Here is a 22,220-nt window from a genome sequence, read left to right on the forward strand (position 1 = left end):
TGCACATACTGAGACCACTTGGTAAAGTGTAAGCGGTGATCCGTCGGTATGGATGAAGAGAGGGCCGTGAGAGTGGGCTGCCACAGACTTCTGCAGGATAAGGACTGGGCACAGGTGGTAGAAATGCAGCCTTCGCACCATGATGGAAGAACCTTTGCCGTGTTGGTCACAATTGGACCTGAGAAGAACTAAACATACAGCTTTTCCAGCAAATGACATATCGGCGCTGGAAGTGGGCATGAGCTCACCTACCCTCAATGCCCCAAAGAAAGCCCTAACAAAAGTGGCTGTGAACAAATTGGCCTCCTTCCTAGAACAGCAGACAGAAGATAGCTGCTCCAAGATCTTGCCAAGCAGCTTGAAACAAATGGGCCTCCTGCCGTCCTTGGTCCTCACATGTGTTCTCCTTCACCCATCCAATGTTCTCCTAACCAGAAAAGAGGTGCAAGGGTCTTATGGCCCCTAGCTTTGGAGAAGAAGGAGATCCCGGCCAAATAGACAGTCATGGTACCATCCTTAGTACAGTGGCTGTCCATATAGGCCAGTGGGCCCGGATATTAGCCACCCTGAAAAAGGCCCCCAGTTTGGACATGGCTCTTTTGTAATAGGGTGGCAGGACTCCGTGTATCACAGCAACTTTCCAACTTCCCACAGCTCCTCTGGGAAAGGCGTGGGCACCAGCTGGCAAAACCTGGCCTCCTGGAAATGAGAAATGAGAGAGTGGTCAACCCACACACCCTGATCATTATGGTCCTCTCCACTCCCGCGGATGAAGGCCTAGTGTCCGTGGGCCTCTTTGCCCTTGGAGGGGAGGAGAGGCGTCCCCCGAGCCTCTCCGTGGCCATGGATGGAGGCCTCTCTGCACTGCAGGTGGAGGTGGGCTGTGGCAGCTGCTAATTGCTGCTGCTGCTGCTGCTGTGCTGCCTTGTTGCCCTCCCTGGCATTCCTTTTCCCCGCTTGGCTCTCCTGACTGTTTGTGTTGAGAGCCGAGCTGAAATGGGACTGTGCTGGAGTGCCATGTGGCCGTAAATTGGCCTTTTGACCAATGAGAAGCCAGGATGGGTGAGGGAGACCCACCTCCCAGCCTCTTAGCCAATCTTGGGTGGTGCCAGCCAGTGATGCCGCCCAATCAGGAGGCACCTCCACCTCCCAGCGCCTGCTGAGACTTAAAGTTCCCAGCACTGGGAGGACGTACCTCCCCCTCCCCAAACCACTGGCCAATCCTGGCTTGGACAGCCCTGTGCACAGCATCCTGGGGCTGCTCTGAGCTGGGAGAACAGCCGGCAAGCCGCGGCTTCCCAGTGCAGTAACCAGGCGGACCCAGTGAGTCGAGCAGCCTCCTTTGCTCAACAAAGCAAAAATTTGATGCAAGATAAAAGTCTTTATAAAATGATGGAAGATAATTACAGAAGGACCAAATCATAGAATCATAGAATCATAGGATACGTTTTTGCTTTGTTGAGCAAAGGAGGCCACCCAACTCACCGGACAGGCCTGGTTGCCACACTGGGGAGCCACGGCTTGCCGGCTGTTATCCTGGCTCAGAGCAGCCCCAGAATGCTGCACGTAGGGCTGTCTGACAGTGGAACACACTCCTTCAGAGTGTAGTGGAGTTGCCTTCCTTAGAGGTCTTTAAGCAGAGGCTGGATGGCTGTCAGGGATGCTTTGATTGTGAATTCCTGCATGGCAGGTTGTTGGATTGGATGGCCCTTGTGGTCTACTTGGACTCCCAGATCCCTTTCACAAGTAGTCTTGTTCACTCAGGTTTCCCCCATTCTAAATCTGTGCATTTCATTTTTCTGCCCTAAGTGCAGCACCTTACATTTCTCCGTGTCGAATTTCATTTTGTTAGCTTTGGCCCAGCTTTCTAATCTACTAAGGTGATTTTGAATTTTGATCCTCTCCTCTAGGGTATTAGCTACTTTTCCTAATTTGGTGTCATCTGCAAATTTGATAAGCATGCCCCCTATTCTTTTATCTAAGTCATTGATAATGATTTTGAATAGCACTGGGCCCAGGACACAACCCTGTGGGACCCCACTGGTCACTTCTCTCCAAGATGAAGAGGAGCCTTTGCTGGGCACCTTTGGGTTCAGCTGGTCAACCAATTACAAATCCACGTCTAGCCCACATTTTACTAGCTTGTTTGCAAGAATGTAATGGGAAACCTTGTCAAACACCTTACTGAAATCAAGATATACTATATCGACAGCATCTACCAAGCTGGTAATTCTTTCAAAGAGATCATATTTGTCTTGTATGACATGAGATGCAACTCATCACTGACACCTTGTGGCACATTAGTGTTGTCATAATTTGAATGCAATGTGAAAGTACATAACAACAATAATGTCACCGCTCAGTCTTCTTTTGCTGCATCATTCATTCCTCATAAGACTTGGCTTCCAGACATTTTATCATCTTGGCCATCCTTCTCTGGACGTATTACATCTCAATATCCTTTCTGAATTGTAGTATCCAGAACTGGGCCTAGTATTCCAAGTGAGTGAATGGCATGTCTACTTTTGAGTTGTGCTTTTACTTTCCTTGATCTTGATGTTATATTCCTATTGATGCTGATTTCCCCCTGTGCCTTGTGGACTAAAAAATAGGGCCTAGGCCCTGAGACTTGGCAACCCTACCCACCCTGCTGATGGTTCCTGATTTAAAAAGTGAAGGGTGGAGAGGAATGCCATTTTAGCTCCAGTTTGATATCAGAGATAGCGAAGACATTCTCAATGTCTTCCTCTGCTGGAAGAGAGACAGACAAAATGACTAAGAATGAGGGGTGGGATTGTAGTTAGCCCTCCTCCGTATCATACCATCTAGTTTACTAGCTTAATTTTGGGGCTAATTTGGCATCTACAATAAATCCTCCTCCACAACTCTTCTTTGAGGTTTCTTCCTGTCCCAAGGGGTAAGAAAAGAAATTAGAGGATGTTTGTTGACTGGGCCTATTAGTTGTGTAATGCCAGAACTCATTGACGAGTTCTGTCAAAGTGACTGGTTTGCTTTTTATTATTGAGCTAAACTGAAAAATCTGGGGGGGGGGGAATCTGAGGGTGATTCCACACTAATTCAAAAGACCAGAAAGTCCCATATTTTGTTCCTTTTCTTTCTGATTCTGGATATCTATATAAATTTCCTTATCCCAGAATATTTTCTGTTAGCTCCTGGTATGGTCAGAGACTTTTTATACTAGTTTGGTTTTATACAGTTTGGTTAATTTTAACCCAGTTTTAATTCAAAAGGTGAGGAACAAAATCTGGGACTTTTCAATCAATGTGCCAACAATCAGGTTTGTTCAGTTGAGAAGAGCTAAGAAACTTTTAAATGAGTAATGCTACCTCTGGTGGCTGATTGGTAGGTTTGCAACAGCAAAAAATGGTGCCTCATTTTAGCAGGATAGGGAACATTACTAAAGAAAGGGCTAAGGAGGGAGCCCCTGCCATCCAACTGTTGTTACAACAGGGGGAGAGATTGGATCTTGCCAACTGTCTTCTTCCTGAAAGCAGCTGATACTCCAGGGCCCCATTCCCACTGGCTTATAACGCGGATCAGGACTTGAATCATGGGTGCATCATTCCCATTTGAGCATGCATTCGATCCGCATTGCTCCAATATTGTTCCCATTGGAATTCGAATCTGACTCCCATGTGATCGAATTATCCTGAAAAAACCCAAATCAGTGGTTGATAAAGCAGTTTAATTTAACAGCGCATTTTTAGCGAGTTTTCCTGTGCCTCCCGAGTCTGAATCGCGGCAAATGAATGGGAACGAAAGGGTGTCTGATTCAGGAACTTGGGGATGGGAGGAGCAGTGCTGAAGGGGTTGGCCTGGGGGTGTCACCCGCTTGTTCTCTTTCCTGCATTACCGGTGCCATTTTCTTCCATACGCATAGCCTTTCCCCCGGTGGATTGGGAAGCAGGGTAAGGCGATCGTGCTACATTGAGCTCCAAACACAGTAAACCCATTACTCCCCCTGCAACCTCCCCCCCTGCTCCACATTCATAGACCGATGTGTGAGGAGAGCCATCGAACACCATTTTAAACTATTTTTTATTTATTTTTTATTTTTTTGCCTCTGCCTGAGCGCCTGAGCAGCAGATGAGCTTTGCAGTACATGCTTGATTGCCCCTGGGAAGACACAGAAGCGCCTCAGATGCAGAAGGATTTGGGGTGAAGAGAGGCTCCTCTCTTTCCCAGAGGAACTATGGGAAGATACAGAATGGCCTCAGATGCAGAGGGATTTGGGGCGAATAGAGGCTCCTCTCTTTCCCAGAGGAACTATGGGAAGACACTGAAGAGCCTAGGATGCACAGGGATTTGGGGTGAATAGAGGCTCCTCTCTTTCCCAGAGGAACTATGGGAAGACACAGAAGAGCCTCGGATGCAGAGGGATTTGGGGTGAATAGAAGCTCCCTTTTCCCTTTCCTGGAGGAGAAAAGCACCTAAGCAGCTGACTGGCTGTGACATCAAGCGCTTAGGCACTTGATTGACAGCTGATTTAAAAAAAAAAGAGGTTCCGGAAGGGCAATAGGAATGGGGAGCAAAATAACCTGTTTCAAATTACCACGGGGAAAATACCAATGGGAACGAAAACAGGGGTAAAAAAACCAGGTGTGTTTGCACCCGTTTTTAATGGGAACAATGGGTCAGATTCAATTACGACTCGGAAAAAAAATCTGAGTCAGAATTGCAGCAATATACGTTGCGATATATGCCCAGTGGGAATGGCCCCCAGGTCCTTGTTCGGAATGTGTTTTCACTGGCTTTTGAGTGAAGAATGGTTTCAACATGTGGATGTCATGGTTTGCTGCCTTCTGATATGGTGGCTTAATGGAACTTCTCGCCATTACTCACCACAAAAGCTAAAAGAGGCAAATATAACCGATGAGAACTAATTATTGATGCTTGAACAGGCCAGTCATAAAACAAACTGTAAGAACTGGTAGTGAAAATGACTCTGGTGCTCATTGTGAAAACAAAGATGAGGATAAAAATTCTGGCAGTGTGAGAACAGAGAAAATTATGGCATCTGGCATTTGCAGTAGAAGACTAGGGAGAGATAGGAATAGTGTTAAAGATGAAGTCATAGATGGAAAAAACAAGGGCCGTGGTTCAGTTGATTTAATTAGAACTACAAGCTGTCTTGTCAACTGCTCTACCATCTTTGGTGGAAAAAACCTAGGCCTGGGACAGACCGCCCGAAAAGGATGGCCTGCCAGCAGCCTACTTTCCTCCAGAGGGAAGTCGCAGCCGACAAACCGTGTGGCTTCCCTCCGGAGGAAAAAGAACCCAAGAAAAGTGGGTTCTTTTTCCACCTCAGGGTGGATGTAATGAGTGCGCTAATGGCGCACTCGTTACATAAGTGACGCGTGGAGACATGAGGACGCTGCACATCACTTTCGTAGCAATGGCCACCAATGTTACACCACCGATATGTTCTAGGGTTAGGGACCGTGCAGTTGTTGCATGGTCCCTAACCCTAGAATTAGCACTGGTACGCTGCTTGTTGGCGGTATGTACCACGCCTTACTTTCAAAGCAGATTAACAAAATTCAAATCATTTTCCTAAAAGGTAGAGAATTAATCAAGCCATTTGTTTCATCAGCAGTTACTGGCTCCCATTCAGGGCAACTTGATGTCTCTGTCATAACAATATCATTACTTGGATTTAATCTGGGCCTGAGAGCATGATGTTTATAGAGGGAAGAGAAATGGGACTTCCATTGTATAGGCATAATATAATTTTCAATAATGCCATATATCTTTCTTGTACCCTTTTCTATCAGAGCCCAGAATTTAATAGAATGCCTGTCCACAAGTACCTGGCCTAACCCCATCCAAGACCAACAAATATAGTCTGCTTTTTTAAAATTAATTTTTATAATATTTCATAAACAAATGTCTTCTTACATTCTATTACATACTATCACATTTTAAAACATTATTTTATATACCCCTCAGTGCTCCCCTTCCCCGGAGCCATTTCCATTCTTATATTCCATCCAAAATTTCAATTTTTCTGGAGGTAACCTTCCATCTTCTTTTCTCAATACATTCTCGACAAATTCTTTCCAAATCCCCTCAAAGTCATTTCTTTTCCATAGTCCTTTTTTTTACTTTCAATTTACATGTCAACTTATCGTTAATAGCTAATTTCCAAACCTCTTTGTACCAATCCTCCACTTCTAACATCTATTTTCGTTTTCCAACACCTTGCTATTATTAATCTCGCTGCTGTAAGCAAATTTGTTACCAAATCTTTTTCTTCTTTTTTCCATTTCTCTGAATTATATAATGATAACAAACCAACACTCGGTCTTCTATCTATTTTTATATTCATAATATTTTCTATTTCTAATAACACTTTTTCCCAAAAATTTTGTACATATTTACATTGCCACCACATATGGATGTCTGGCCCTACTTCTTGACAGCCTCTCCAACAATCCTTTGAATTATTCTTATTAATATTAATATTAATAATATTAATATTATGTATTCTCACTAGAGTCTGGTGCATATACTTTTTCTTTTCTACATTCCTTTTCCTCCAATTTTTAATCCATTGTTCTATCTGTATATAGTGAAACCATGAAATTTTTATTCCCATAAGTTTTTCTTTTATATTTCCTTTCTCTATTCTTACATCTATCCAATCTTCTATTCTGTCTATTTTCCTTTCTTTTAACTCCTTATCTAACAATCCTCTTAAATTCTTTGGGAATTTCTTTTCCATTATTATTGGCGTTATTATTGAATCTTCATTCATTAATTCTTTTTTGTGTTTATACCATATTTCTATTATATTTTTCATAAGTGGGTTTCCAATAATTTTTATTTCTTTCCTAGTAAAGTTCTTTAAAAAATATTCCATATTCTCCTATCTACTATATAGTCTGCTTTTTTTGTTCTAAATAAATTCTTATATTCTCTTCAGAGAAATACTGTACATACAACCTGTAGTTTTCCACCAAGTCCTCCTGTCTTAATTCTCTTATAACCCTTGCTAAATTACACTTCCTCTTGGTATACTGCTTGTCAAATCAACCATGGGTTGGGTGGTTAAGTGGATAAAGAGAAATACCAGCGTCCCTTTTCAGCAGCTGCTCTTAGACTCTGGAATGACCTGCCAGACAAGATCTGTCAGATTACCACCTTGGAAACCTTTAAGAAGGCTATTAAGATGGATCTCTTCCAGCAGACCTTTCCAGACTAGAACATCCCTGCTGACCTGCCTCCTCCCCTCCTTTTTCTCCCATTATCCCCCATCTTTATCTTTATTCTACCCAGACTCCGCTTGAAACTCTTATTTTATTTTAATCGTTATTGAATATTAATGTTTTAAACTTTTTTCTTGGTTTAATCTGCTTTTAGCATTTAATTATGTTTTTATGATGGGGGGAGGGATGGGGATCTTGAAATTGTTAATGTATTCTCTTTTAACTGTATTTTTCTTTACTGTTGTAATCCGCTTGGATTCCTAAGGATTAAGCGGAATATAAACATTATTATTATTATTATTATTATTATTATTATAGCAGATAATAAAATCTGATGAGCCTTCAAATAAATTCTTTTTAAAAGACAATTCCAGTTTAGCCTCCTTTATGCAAAATGTTTGGGACTAAGTGTTTGGGATTTTGGATACACACACACAAACACACACACTGGATTTTTGACTATTTGTATATACATAGAATCACAGAGTTGGAATCACAGGGGCTATCCAGTCTAACCCATGCCATGCAAGAACAACAATCAAAGCACCCCAAAACAAACTCACTCAGCCTCTGTTTAAAAACCTCCAAAGAATATTTCATTGCAGTATATTGCAATGCAGCATTTTCCACTGTCAAACAGCTCTTACTGTTTGGAAGTTCTTCCTAACGTTTAGGTGGAATCTCTTTTTGTCTGAATCCATTGATCTGGGTCCTGTTCTCTAGAGCTGCAAAAAACAAACTTGCTCCATCTTTAATATGACAACCCTTCAAATAATGAATTATCTTGGAGACAGAACTCAAAATTCTGCAGCACAGACTCCCACTATATAAAATTCCAGAGGTGCAAATTGAGCTCAGGTCCATGATCATACTGCAAACGTATGATGGATAGTGGAGTGCACAAGGGAATTCCAGAAGAAAATCAGCATGTGCTTTATAGATTATAGCAAAGACTTTGATTACATAGGTCATGAAAATCTGTAGCTTACTCTTAAAAGAATGGGAATTCCATTTAATTTTACTGTCTTGATGTACAACCTGTACTCAGGACAAGAATCTACTGTTAGAACAGAATCTGGAGAAACAGAATGGTTTCCAGTCTGCAAACAGGATGCATTCTATCACACCATTTGTTCTACTTGTATGCAGGAAATACCATATGCAGAGAAGGTTTAGTCTCAGAGGAAGATGGATTGAAGATTGGAGCAAGGGTTATCAACAATCTTAGATATACAGATTACACCATATTACTAGCAGAAAACAACAATGACTTGGGAACAATTATTAGAAAGCCAAAGAAGAAAGTACTAAGACAGGCTTAATGTTGAACATTAAGAAAACAAAAATAATGGCCATGGAAGATTTATTTACAGTGTATCTTTGGTATCCACTGAGGTTTGGTTCCAGGAACCCCCCCCCCCCCCATGGATACCACAATCCATTGAATCTCACAATACAATTTAAGTAGAATGGTGTCACTTATATAACATGGCAAAATCAAGGCTTGCTTTTTGAAGTTTATATAGATTTTAAAATTATTTTCAAACTGTGGATAGTTGAATCTGTGGATAAAGAATACATGGATACAGAGAGCTGACTGTAAATTCAATCTAGAAGACAGGGCATAGAAATAGTTAAAGCTTTCGTATATCCTGGATCAATTATTGATCAGAATGGAGAGTGCAGTCAATAAATCAGAAGAAGACTATTACTGGGAAGGATAACTATTAGATAACTAGACAAGATTCTCCAATGCAATGATAAAAATGCTATAGGATCATCCAAGCCATTTTATTCCTCATCACCATGTATGAATGTGATTGCTGGGACAGTGAGGAAAGCTGATAGAGAGAAAATCATCTCATTTAAGATGTGATGCTGGAGAAGAATGATGAGGATACCATGGCTCAGCACATTCAGGTTTGTTTTGTTCTAGGACCCATTTGTTTATCTTTTTTTGGCCTTCCATGGTATCCTCATCACTTGAGGCTGTTGTACTTTAATTACATCATGAGAAGGCGTTACTTACTAGAAAAGACAGTAATGCTGGGGAAGGTAGAGGACAGTAGAAAGAGAGGAAGACTGTATACCAAATGGTTAAACACAATTGAGGAGGGCATGGATCTGAGCTTGCAGAACCTGAGCAGAACTGTTGAGGACAGGGGGGGTTGATGGTGTCTCATTCATGCGGTTGCCATGAGTCAAAGTCGACTCGAAGGCAGTTAACAACAATATCTAGGTCATAAATTTCCTATCCCTGTAAGAGAAATTAGAAAAATATTTAAATTCCTTGACACCATTAGCTCATTTTATGTTCCCAAGCAAACCAACTAGATTATTTGAATTTTATAGTCCATACACCACCAATTTAAATTATTTATCAGGTTGCACTATATGTACTAGAAGGCTAAATATCTGTATTTTGCAGCCATATCATAGAATCATTTTCAAAAGGAGCACAAGTATCCTTAGACTGTGGTCCTACCTGGAGCTAGGTGGGTCTAAGCCCCATTGATTTCACAGGCACATTCATAGGATCAGTCATTACAATTAGCAGAACACAAATAGCAGAACTCCAAGCTGTCTTGTTTCTTATCAAGTGATGATTTGAACTGCTGACTATGAAGAAGATGAAGCCCCATATCCTGAGTTAATTTCTTGTAAGGTCTGTACAAATTGTTACACTGACTGAGGAACATAGGACTAATCAGATTATTTGTACATCTACTGCCCTCTAGATAGTGGCCTTCTAGGATTTCTACCAAAAAACCTCACAGACCTGAAACAACTACTAAAAAGATTCAAGGAAGAAAGTACAAAGGCTTTATGTTTAAACATAAAGAAAACACAAATAATGACTATGGAGAATCTACACAGATTCAACTTAGACAATGAGGAAATAAATGTAGTAAAACAGTTGTCATACCTGGGATCAAACATTGGTAGGAATGGGGACTGCAGCCAGGGAATCAGAAAAAGATTAAGAATGGGGAGAGTGGCTATGGAAGAACTAGAAAAGATCCTAAAATGCAAGGATATACAACTGAGTGCAATAGTTAGAATCATACAAGCCATTGTATTCCGTACTACCAAGTATGGATGTGAGAGCTGGTCAATTAAGAAACAAATAGGTCCCAGAGTAGATAAAGCCAAAAATGTCCCTAGAATGACAAAACTGAGGCTGTCATATTTTGGATATATCATGAGAAGAGAGGACTCATTAGAAAAAACGATAATGCTGGGAAATGTGGAGGGAAGCAGAAAGCGATGAAGGTCACATGCTAGATGGATGGACTCTATTAAGGAGGTCACGGGTATGAGTTTGCAGGAATTAAGCAGAGCAGTGGAGGACAGGGAGTCTTGGAGATTTCTCATCTGCAGGATCGCCATAGGTTGAATTCAACTCGAGGGCAGTTAACAACAACAAAGCATTTCAGGTAGAGATTTTTCCTATTATATGCTGTGCTTTGTCATAAGAACACAAGAAGAGCCATTCTGATCAGATCAAACTGTGTCTCTAGTACACCATTCTTTTCAAACTGTAGCCAATCAGTTGCCTATGGGAAGCCCATGAGAAGGACAAGAATAGCACCCCACCTAACATTAACTTCAGATCACCCACCTACACATACCTTTTAAATCCCACTTTCTTGTAAACTGAGAAGGGTAAAAAAAAAAGACAGATATAATTCTTTAAAGTGTCTCTGGAGGAAAGATATTGCATGTTCCTTCTTTTCCCACCCATTCTTAGTTAACACTTAATTTCCCTTTTTCCCTAGCCCTGCACCACAGTAAAAACAGCAGGTGCTGTGTTCCTGGTTGGAGGAATAACTTGTGAGAAATGTTTCAACTGTTAATAGCACAGGAGCAAGATCTTTACTAGAGACTCGGCCCTAACTCTGCTGTTAGGAGATATACTACTACCTCAAGGGAAACTTTATATTTTTCCTCTTATATATGCATTTCTTCTTCAATAGGAAAGTTTGGCAATTAAAGCAAAATGTGTTATTTCAGATGGGAAATCCCATCTCAACAGTAATGGGTATTAGTGTGTGTGTGTGTGTATTTTCTAACATCTTCTTTGATAGTTATTCGAAGCATTTTGAAATATTAACATTTTTGGCTTTGTTCAGCAAAAGCTGAATCAAAGTTCTGTATCTGAACAGCCAAAGAGTCAAGAAAAGATTTCCAAAGGTCCTAATATCAAGTTCCCAGCTCTCTTTTCTGTCTTCTTTCATGTACCAAAAGTCATTTGGAGGAATTTTTTTCCTGTTAGTAGTTTTTTTCCTGCCAGTAGTTTTTCTAGCCCCACTGATGCACAGGATCTTTCCATGAGGTGAAGTGGTATCTTTTCTTGTTAAACATGTCATTTCTAATTGGTGCAACTATGTACATCTTACTAACCTATGCAGCTATCTCTCATCCAGAAAACCAAATGCATTTTGATCATGGAGCTGAAAGAGAGAAGGAGAAAAATGCTTGTGATGGGAACTAGTGGTCCTATTTTCTGTGAAAGACTTGTTGTTTGGCATTCTTAACACGTTGTTCCTCTTTCAGATTCATTTGCCGAACTTGTTTGCTAGAGATGAATTCCACTTGATCAGAAGGAAACCAGCCTTTCTCTCCATCTGACAGTTTTACTCCTTCAATCCAGCCTGGAAAGAGAGCAGATAATAAGGGTGAACAAGCAAACATTTTCTGATTAGTGAATTACTGCAGTTTGCAGATAGCAATTCAGTAAGTCAACCATTTTACCTGTCATTTAGTAAGACCTTCCTTATTTCCACGATCAGATAAAACATCTCATCTTATTACCTCCAGACTGAAGCAGCTTTTTCTGGAGTAGTTCAGTTGCTAGCGTGGGCTTTCTATTGTGGTGTACACACATTACCCCAAATGTGTAATCAAACTGTACATACACGTGTCCATATGGTTGTTGAGACTAAGGCCTGTTACAGACTGCCAAAATAAAGCTGCTTCGGGTCTCTCTGGAGGGATGCTGTTTAAATGATGCATGCATCCTAAGAATTCGGAAGCTGCACCAAAAGCTGCACTCCAGTGCTTAGGAATGGAGTGTGGCTTTGGCGCGACCTCCGGACTCTTAGGACCCATGCATCATTTAAATAGCATACCTCCAGAGAGACCTGAAGCAGCTTTATTTTGGCAGTCTGTAACAGGCCTCTGTGTTGATAATTGATTTTTACCCAGGTATAAGAATCCTGGTTAATCCAGGGTACAGCTATGTTTGAGTTAAATATATCACATGAGATTTCAAAAGCAACATTACAAAAAAGTTACTTATTGTTGTAAAAAGTCATGTTTTCTAGTTAATTTTCAAACTTAACTTTGAAAGGCCATTTCAAAACCCATTTTGACAGGCATTTTTTCAAGTCGTATGCCAATTTTTTTAATCAATCCTGAGGAACAAAAAGTGATGAAAAGGCAGTATGCAATGAAAAAAGTAAAGCAAAGAATTGCCTTTCCAAACAACAACAAGTATTGGAAACAAATTATCTATCAAATGTTGCAATGAATGAATGAAAATGAATTTTGTTACTGTTTTGAAAGTGCCCCATTTATAGATTTTAATTACCTTCCCTGATACTTTGCAGATGTGGACTACAGATCCAATCTGATTTATGGCTAGGAATGATGGTACTTATGACACAAAGCATCTGGAAACTGTCTTGAAGCAGAGCATCTAGAAACTTGTTGAATTAAGATTTGTTTTTTAAAACTGATCTACATCTGCTTTCCAGCCTACCCACCCATGTACATGGTTCACCCACCCTTTGAAGACCATGGATTGTTTGTCTGGCACAGTGGCCAAATACCTCAGGTAGGGCAACCAATTAAGGCTCAAATGGTGTCAGCAGAGCCAAACAGATTATATTGAAAGTTCAATGTACAAGATGTGTGCATTTGGCACCCTTGTAAGTTTTGGCATGAAAGTCCCATTTGCAGAGGATCTCATTCCGTTCAGAATTGTCCAAACAGAAGGGGATCGCCCCAAGTTAAAGATCAGGTGGGCAAAACAGGGCCAGAATGTTCCCCTGCACATCTAAAATGGGTCCAGCCCAATTATACAAAATTATTTGAATTAATTATTGTATATTTACAATGCTCCTCCTCTTGTTCTCCTTCCCAATTAATATTGAAAAAAGGTTTTTGTTCTTCCTGGAACTGCAGGAAAAGTGGGAGCCATTAACCAGCATGTTCACTTGTAAAGGCTAATTGGAGGAAAGGTTGGCACAAAACTAGCAGGTTTGAATAGTCATAAACTACAATAGTTTAACTATTTAACCAAGAAATTGATTAACTATGTTTCCTTGAAAGAAGGTAGCTACTAAGTCCTAAATAACTAGTTAAGTTTTTTGTGGTTTTTTCAGGCTATGTGGCCATATTATAGAAGACTTTATTCCTGACGTTTCATCCGCATCTTCGCCACAGATGCTGATGAAACGTCAGGAATAAACTCTTCTAGAACATGGCCACATAGCCTGAAAAACTCACAAAAAACCATGGATGCCGGCCATGAAAGCCTTCAACTAATTAAGTCTTACATAAGCAATTATTTCTAATAAATAGTGGTGATGAAATTTATAAATAGTGTTAACCAGTACATGCTTTCATATATAAACAATGGGATTTACTCACTGTTAAGTGAGTAATATTTTCATATTGTTGTTGTTGTTTATACAGTCGGCCCTTCATATACACGGATTTTTTTATACATGGATTCAACCATCCACGGTTTGAAAATGTTCAAAAAGAGTATAAATTTCAAATATCAGACCTTGAGTTTCCATTTTTTATAAGGGACACCATTTTGCTATGTCATTATATTTAATGGGACTTGAGTATCCACGGATCCAAACCCCAGCGTATAACAAGGGTCCATTGTATTATTATTATTATTATTATTATTATTATTATTATTATTATTATTCACACCTTTCCCCTAATCTAGGATACATGACAGCATAGGTTAAAACAGGCTGGATTAAAAAATGTACAGATAAAGCTAAAAAAAAAAAGATTGTGGGTAAACCTCAGCATGTTTCTTGAGGTAATCCCAACTCCCAAGTGCAGCCATGAGATGAAGCCCATAACTCTTTCCTGTGGCAGTGAGTTCCACACTTTAAAAATGAGACTGTTAGAAAGGAAATTTACTTGGACTGAAAAAGAAGGGGCTGCTGAGAAGATAAATCCTTGGGGTTTGTTTACTTGCTTGCACTTCACTTCCTTCCTACAAAATGGGGAGAAGGGTGGGAAGGTGTCTGTATGGAGAAAATAGGCATAATTTAGGAAATTAATCTCTTTCTCTCTCTCTCTTTCTTTTGTATGGAACACACTCCCTCGGAGTGTGGGAGTCTACCTCCTTGGAGGTCTTCAAACAGTGGCAGATGGTCATCTGTCAGGTATGCTTTGATTGAGATTTCCTGCATGGCAGGGGGTTGGATTGGATGGCCCTTGTGGTCTCTTCCTACTCTATGATTCATCTGTCGGGTATGCTTTGATTGAGATTTCCTGCATGGCAGGGGGTTGGATTGGATGGCCCTTGTGGTCTCTTCCTACTCTATGATTCTATGATTTTCCATGTTTCAGAATCCTTATCCAGCACAGCCACTGAGCCAGGCTGAGTGGGTGAACAGGGTAATCAATGAATCCTTACAAAAAGGCAGAGTTGTAACCAGTGGCATCCTGCACTAGGGTATCACCTGGTGTGTGTGTGTGTATGGGCTTTGGGGGAGGGGCTTCAGGGGTGGAGCTTTGGGACAGAGCCAAAAGGGTCTGCTTCCAACACCCTGCCCCATGTGGCTTTACTTCAGAATAAAGCAGTATGGAACATGTATCCTAAATTAGGGGAAAGGTGTGAATAATAATAATAATAATAATAATAATAATAATAATAATAATAATAATAATATACCTGTATTTGACCTGTATGCTATTTAACATATACATTAAGCCACTGGGAGAGGTCATCTAGAGTTCTGGGGTGCAGTGCCATCAATATGCAGATAGCACTCATTACTTCTTCCCACTTCAATCCAAAGAGGTTGTCCTGGTCCTAAACCAATGTCTGTCATCAGTAATAATAATAATAATAATAATAATAATAATAATAATTATTATTATTATTATTATTATTATTATTATTTGTTTTATTTATATACCGCTATTCCAAAGATCATAGCGGTGGACTGGATGAGGGCAAACAAATTGAAACTTAATCCAGACAAGACACAGATGCTCCTGGACAGTTGGAAGGCAGATCAGGGAATAGGGATCCAGCCTGTTTTAGACAGGGTCACACACCCCTGAAGACATAGGTTTGTAGTTTGAGGGTACTCCTAGACTCAGCTTTGAACCTGGGGGCCCAGGTTTCTGCATTGACCAGGAGTGCCTTTGAACATCTAAAGCAGGGGTAGACAACCTTTTTGAGCCGGGGGCTAGGTTGCTGTCCCTCAGACAACTGGGGGCCCAAAGCTGGGGGTGGAGCTTCCACCCTCTGGGGGCGGGGCCACATGCCGGGGCGGAGCTTCCACCATCCGGGGTGGAGCCGCACACTGGGGGCGGAGCTTCCACCGAAGCCCCGCAGGGAGGAGGAGGCGTGTGCCCGCCCTCTCCTCCTCGGTCCCTTTCTGGCCAAACACCCCCAACCTTCATTCCAAAACATACACAACAGCACATTTGTGCATTTCACATGGCTTTACTTAACGTGGCCTCTTGCATATTTCAGAGGCTTATTCCATAACCAAACCCCTTGGGTTTAACACTTAGCATGGTTTAACATGGCTATGCATATTGAACATGTCAAGGTGGTTTCACTGTTCTTGCACCAAGTGTACTTCTCAGAAGTGTGTACTTGGTCAAGGGACTTTGGTTTTTCTTCACTGCGCATGAGTTTGTAAAAATCACAGCAATTTACATTGGCCTTGCCTCAGAGGCTTGCTGATATCAATATCACCATTAAAGATCCAAAAACACACAGAAAAGGCACTTTGGAAAGTCACACTCTCTTGGCTTCAGAAACAGTGCGTGCATGCCTCTCAAGCTGACTCATATCATCATCATCATCATCATCATCATCATCATCATCATCATCATCACACTATCACTGTCAAAACAAGGGAGACTTGTTAGCATTAAAAGCACCCAAAACACACTTTGGAAAGTGACACTCTCTCGGCTTCTGAAACAGTGCCTGCATGCCTCTCAAGCTGACTCATATCATCATCATCATCATCACCACCACCACCACCACCACCAGGGTTCTTTATATCTCCAATCTCTTTTCCTGTTAATTTTATAAAAAGCATCATGTGAAGATTGTGGTGATCTACATTAAGTTCCATTTTTACCCATGGGATGTTGATGCTCTTTTTCATTAGGGGGATTGCCCAGTGTAATTTGAGCATATGCACCAGGAGCCCTGGTGGCACAGTAGTTAAATGCCAGTATTGCAGCCACTCACAGCCACAAGGTTCTGAGTTCAAGGACTCCAGTGTCCACTCAGCCCTCCATCCTTTCATAGGTCAGTAAAATGAATATGGAGCTTGTTGGGGGCAATTGGTTTACACATTGCAAACTGCTTAGGGAATGTTAGTTCACTGACAAGAGGTATAAAAATGTACTTGCTATTGCTATTGCTCTATGTTCTCCCCTGTCTCATTATCAGGAATTTTGGGGAAAAGGGTCAGCTTCCTTGGAGGGAGGAACCAATGGAATTATCTCACTCATCACAGAACAGTCAAGAACAGCAACTACAATTCTCACCTCCTTCAGTTTCATGAAGAATAAACCCCAAAATGTATATCACTACTGACTCATGGCTCTGATTTTATTGAAAGAGTAACAGGAATGATATTTAATACTTCCCACATGCCATTTTCCTGATCCACACTTTCCTGATATAGGTTCTCTACTACCACCATTCAACTGCTTTCCCATTTTTCTGGCAATGTGAGAAAAAACAACACAAATGTGGCAATTTTAACTGAATCAACAGCCCACAAAGAGTGGATTAAACACCCCCACTGATCTAGTAATTTCTGAAGCATTTTACAGTTGCATTAATTTTTTTTTTTTTTTTTTAAAAGCCATAATGTGATAGTCAGGGTGTGCCTTGTGCACTTTGGACTGAAGTAACACAGCATCTCTTATGCTGCTCTTCCCAGTCCTGGAAGCAGCTAGGATCAAAAGACTGTCTCCTGGGAAATCTGGTGTTATAGTCATCATGATGCACCTTCCATACCCCAACATCCCCAGCATTGCTATGTTCACTTACCATCAGTACTTTGCTGTAAGACCATGATTATATCTGCTTTCTCTAAGGGAAGCTCATCATTCTCTCGGGCTTTGTATGACTTCACACACTGAACCTGAGGTGCATCTGTGAGTTTCATAAGAACATGGGTATTATTAGCTGTCAGGTATATTGTTGCTAAAATCATTCAAATGAGTTGGGTGTCCTCAGCAAAAGCTTTGTAATTAAACAGACTTTTTGAACATAAAAATGCTGATTGAATCCCATTTTGGGGCGAGAGGTGAGCTATACATCCAATCAATCAATAAAAAATAAATAGATATATTAGGTGGGTGTGTTCTGTTCACTACGTTTGGACTTTGCCACTCCACTAGCTATATCTCACAAAAATTTCATGCCTATTTTCTACTACCTTATCAGGATTGTTTGGGCTACATGTTGACGTTTTAAGGCTAGTTGATTTGGGGTTGATGAATTGGACTAAATGGATACATAAAACATATCCAGGGGTAGCTATATTAGCCATATAACAAAGTATAATAACATCCCAAATCCACAAAACAGTGATAACGTTTATTGGACTAATCAAATCATAGAATCATAGAATCATAGAGTTGGAAGAGACCGCAAGGACCATCCAGTCCAACCCCCTGCCATGCAGGAACTCTCAATCAAAGCATCCCCAACAGATGGCCATCCAGCCTCTGCTTAAAGACCTCCAAGGAAGGAGACTCCACTACACTCCGAGGGAGTGTGTTCCACTGTCGAACAGCCCTTAGTGTCAGGACGTTCCTCCTAATGTTGAGGTGGAATCTCTTTTCCTGCAGCTTGCATCCATTGTTCTGCGTTCTAGTCTCTGGAGCAGCAGAAAACAAGCTTGCTCCCTCCTCAATATGACATGCCTTCCAATATTTAAACAGGGCTATCATATCACCTCTTAATCTTCTTTTCTCCAGACTAAACATCCCCAGCTCCCTAAGTCGTTCCTCATAAGGCATTTTTTCCAGACCCTTCACCATTTTAGTCACCCTCCTTTGGACACGCTCCAGTTTCTCAATGTCCTTTTTAAATTGTGGTGCCCAGAACTGGATACAATATTCCAGGTGGGGCCTGACCAAAGCAGAATACAGTGGCACTATTACTTCTCTTGATCTCTATACTTTTATTGATGCAGCCTAAAATTGCATTGGCCTTTTTATCTGCTGCATCGCACTGTTCACTCATGTTCAACTTGTGGTCTACTTGGACTCCTAGATCCCTTTCACACGTAGTCCCGTTCAGCCAGGTGTCCCCCATCCTATATCTGTGCATCCTATATCTGTCCCCCATTCTATATCTGTAATATGCTGGTATTTGATTTGAATTTCCTGCATGGCAGAATGGGGTTGGACTGGATGGCCCTTGTGATCTCTTCCAACTCTATGATTCTATGATTCTAAGTATTTGCAGCAAGATAGATTTCCATTTTAATACTTGTGTCAGTTTCAGTTAAAATCATTTTAGGATCTATGTTCACTCCTCACATTCTTTCATATACTCCCCTGTCTTGTGTGCTATTTTAAAGAGTCTATTATTTTTTCCATATTTGTCAGCCTCTACACATTTGAAGACAAAGGAAAATTACATTGTGTATACAGGAAAAAAAGTGTAATGTATTGTTATTATGCTTCAAATTAATATCTCTATTATGTGTGCACTAACTCTATGCTGTACATTCTGAACAATCTTACCTGAGTCACCCAAAAGGTCAAGTTCTGTCTGTTGCGGCATAAAAGCAGAAATCCATCTCAGCTTCTCGCTCCTAGGATATACAAAATAAGAACTGAAAACATGAATATTCATGTATGCAGTTTTTCCTGGAGAACTACAAAGATGTGGTAAATTTTCTTGCATTGCCTTGTAGCATACCAGGGATTATATCCTCAACCATCACTTACCGCTTCTGGGCAAGTTCTTTTTGCATCCTGGCAGGTGCGCCATAGGCATGTTCGCACACCATGATGACACCCCTTGTGTACAGCACCATTTGGGTGCTGCACCACACGGATGTCATTATGGTGTGCACCATATGGATGGGCGTGTGCCATAATGGCACACGGGTGGTGGAACAAGAGCTTGGAGCACGTGCTCACTCAGCCCTAGCTCAGCCCTAGTGCGCGTGCAGGCCAGCACAAAGTGCCGGTCTGTACCGCCCCTCCGTCTATGCCTCTGATGAAGTAGACTGAGGCTATGAAAACTTAGGCTACAAATGCCATTCTCTCAGTCTCAAAGTGCTCGTCATGATCTATAATGGCCGTAGCTTAGATCCAGACTATACCAGGGAGGAGTGGGTGCCAATGAAGATTTTGCATTCATAGGAAATCTGCTCCCCTTGCGACGAATCAGGGATGCTGGACGGAGCCACATTTTACTGATGATTAAGAAAGCACACCTGGTGTTCAGACACTGGTGCTTCCTCCATGTTAGAGTGATATTTGATCAATGTTTCAGGGACATTTTACCAACGATTCAGTCTTGTATGAAAATCTTCAAAGTTCTGGGTCTCTAGGTCTCTCAACTTTGCTGGTGGGGTAAGAAAGAGAGTCTCCTCCCTCACTTGCTCAGTCAGCTTCTCCTCTTCCTCCTCCTCTTCTTCTTCCTCCTCCTCCAGCTCTTTGGTGAGAGCAGTAGAGTCTCCCCATCTGCCTGCCTCTGCCCTGCCTAGTTGAGCCACCAGGCTACTCTTCGGAAATGCCACCACTGCTGATAGCCCATATCTTTGGCAGGGGCATGCCATACACTCCTGAGGAGATGAGCAGCAGTGGCAGCAGGAACATGGAGGACTCAGCCCTCCAATCCTCCACTGCTGCTGCTAATCTCTTCAGGGTTCTGCCCCTGCCAGCATCAGCAGTAATAAGACAATTATCAACAGTAGTAGCAGCATCAGCAGCAGTGAGATAATCGTGATCAGCAGTGGTGGCAGGAACATAGAGGACTCAGCCCTCTACCCCCACCCCAACATTACCACTACTGCTAATCTCTTTAGGGTGTCATGGGCCCCAAGGAGATAAGTGCCAGTGGTGACAAGAACATGGAGGATTTAGCCTTCCATCACCCCCTGTCACTGCCACCGCTTGTCTCTTTGAGGTGCTGAAGCCAGAGGAGGAGATGAACAGCAGTGGCAGCAATGTAAAGAGCTCAGCCCTCCACCATCCCACCGCATATACTGTTCACTTCTTTGGGGTGTTGCAGCTCCCCCAAAAAGATGAATGGCAGCTGTGAAAGGAATGTGAAGGACATGGCCCTTCACCACCAATGTGGAAGACTTAGCAGTTTTTTAATACAAATACACACACCCCATTTGGTGGGGGATGTTAAAAATGATCTACACCAGGTGTGAAATAAGCCAGGCATGCCACTGCGAACAACTACTATGTTATTATATTTATTCACATCCCACCTTTCTCCCAAAAAATGAGACTCAAGGCATCTCCAAGATCCTGTCTAGCTTTTGGGGGTGGGGAAAGGGAGACATGATCTTTAAATATATATTTCTCTTTTGCTTCACAAACACATGCCACTCAGGAACCTAGTGTTTCACCTCAAATAAGGAAATCGTATGCCCCCTCGACTCATCAAGTCTGAATACTGGTGTTTAATACTGTGTGTGTAGAAATCCCATAGAATCAAAGAATCAGAGAGTTGGAAGAGAGTCTGAGGGGCAGAACAGACCGCCCCTGAGAAAGCCAGATTCGCCATGGCCCCAATCTGCCTTTTTGCTGGCCTGAAAAGAAGTGGCAACATGACGCTACTTTTTGCGCCAGCAGAATCTGGCTTTTCCTGCCCCACAGCTGCTTTAAGGTGCTATTGGGGCATGTAGCATCTAAACTTTGTGTCCCCAGAGCACCCAGAAGTCAGCTGACAGGCAGGCAGCCGGGCGGCATGAACCCAGTTTCCAGGTGTCATGGGGGCATGTGTCATGTTTACAACATGTTCCCAAGCTGGCTGGAAGCTGGCTTTTCATGCCGGTCTGTACCAGCCCTAAGACACATAAATAGACTGACAGTACAGAAATGCACAGCTAAAGCATTCCTGTGAGAGGCGAATATCCAAACTCTGTCTAAAACCTCCAATGAAGGAGAGCCTATCATCTTCTGAAATATTCTGTTCCACTGCTGAACATTACTCAGAATTTTCTTTCTTGTAATTTGCATCCATTGATTCAGGTCCTAACCTCTAGAAGAAGAGAAAGCAAGCTTGCTCCATTTCAGATCTAAATGTGGCTACCTCCCAATCCTCTCTCATCCAAGTTACACATAGCCTGCTCCCTAAGGCATTTCCTCCGGACTCTATTTCCCAAACTCTTGGTTGCACTCCCCTGAACCTATTCCAGCTTGTCAATATCCTTTTTATATTGTGGTACCCAAAACTAGAGATAGTATGGGAGTTCTAACCAAAACAGAATAGCTGTATTACATTTTTTAAAATTGAGACATTATATTTATAGAATCATAGAATTGGAAGAGACCACAAGGGCCATCCAATCCAACCCCCCTGCCATGCAGGAACTCTCAATCAAAGCACACCCGACAGATGGCCATCCAGCCTCTGCTTAAAGACCTCCAAGGAATGAGACTCCACCACAGTCCAAGGGAGTGTGTTCCACTGTTGAACAGCCCTTACTCTCAGGAAGTTCCTCCTAATAGCTCTTGATGCAGCTTAGAAAGGCAATTTCTGTA

General features: G+C 41.8%; 1 protein-coding gene across 2 annotated transcripts in view; it reads right to left on the minus strand.

Moving 5' to 3' along the window:
• Positions 1–5,426: 5,426 nt before the first annotated feature.
• The window catches only part of LOC149312547 (uncharacterized), a 65,947-nt gene continuing 49,153 nt past the window's right edge, over positions 5,427–22,220 (minus strand). For both annotated transcript variants that reach the window (XM_089524851.1, XM_089524850.1), the window contains exons 13-15: positions 19,233–19,303; positions 17,524–17,628; positions 5,427–11,884 (exon numbers count right to left, since the gene is read on the minus strand). In XM_089524851.1, coding sequence (XP_089380977.1) covers positions 11,730–11,884; positions 17,524–17,628; positions 19,233–19,303 — 331 coding nt within the window. In that variant the 3' untranslated portion in view covers positions 5,427–11,729. The remainder of the gene's footprint in view (positions 11,885–17,523; positions 17,629–19,232; positions 19,304–22,220) is intronic.

This window comes from Sceloporus occidentalis, unplaced genomic scaffold (assembly GCF_023333645.1).
Source record: "Sceloporus occidentalis isolate IW3139 unplaced genomic scaffold, rSceOcc1.0.p SCAF_5, whole genome shotgun sequence".
NCBI lineage: Eukaryota > Metazoa > Chordata > Lepidosauria > Squamata > Phrynosomatidae > Sceloporus > Sceloporus occidentalis.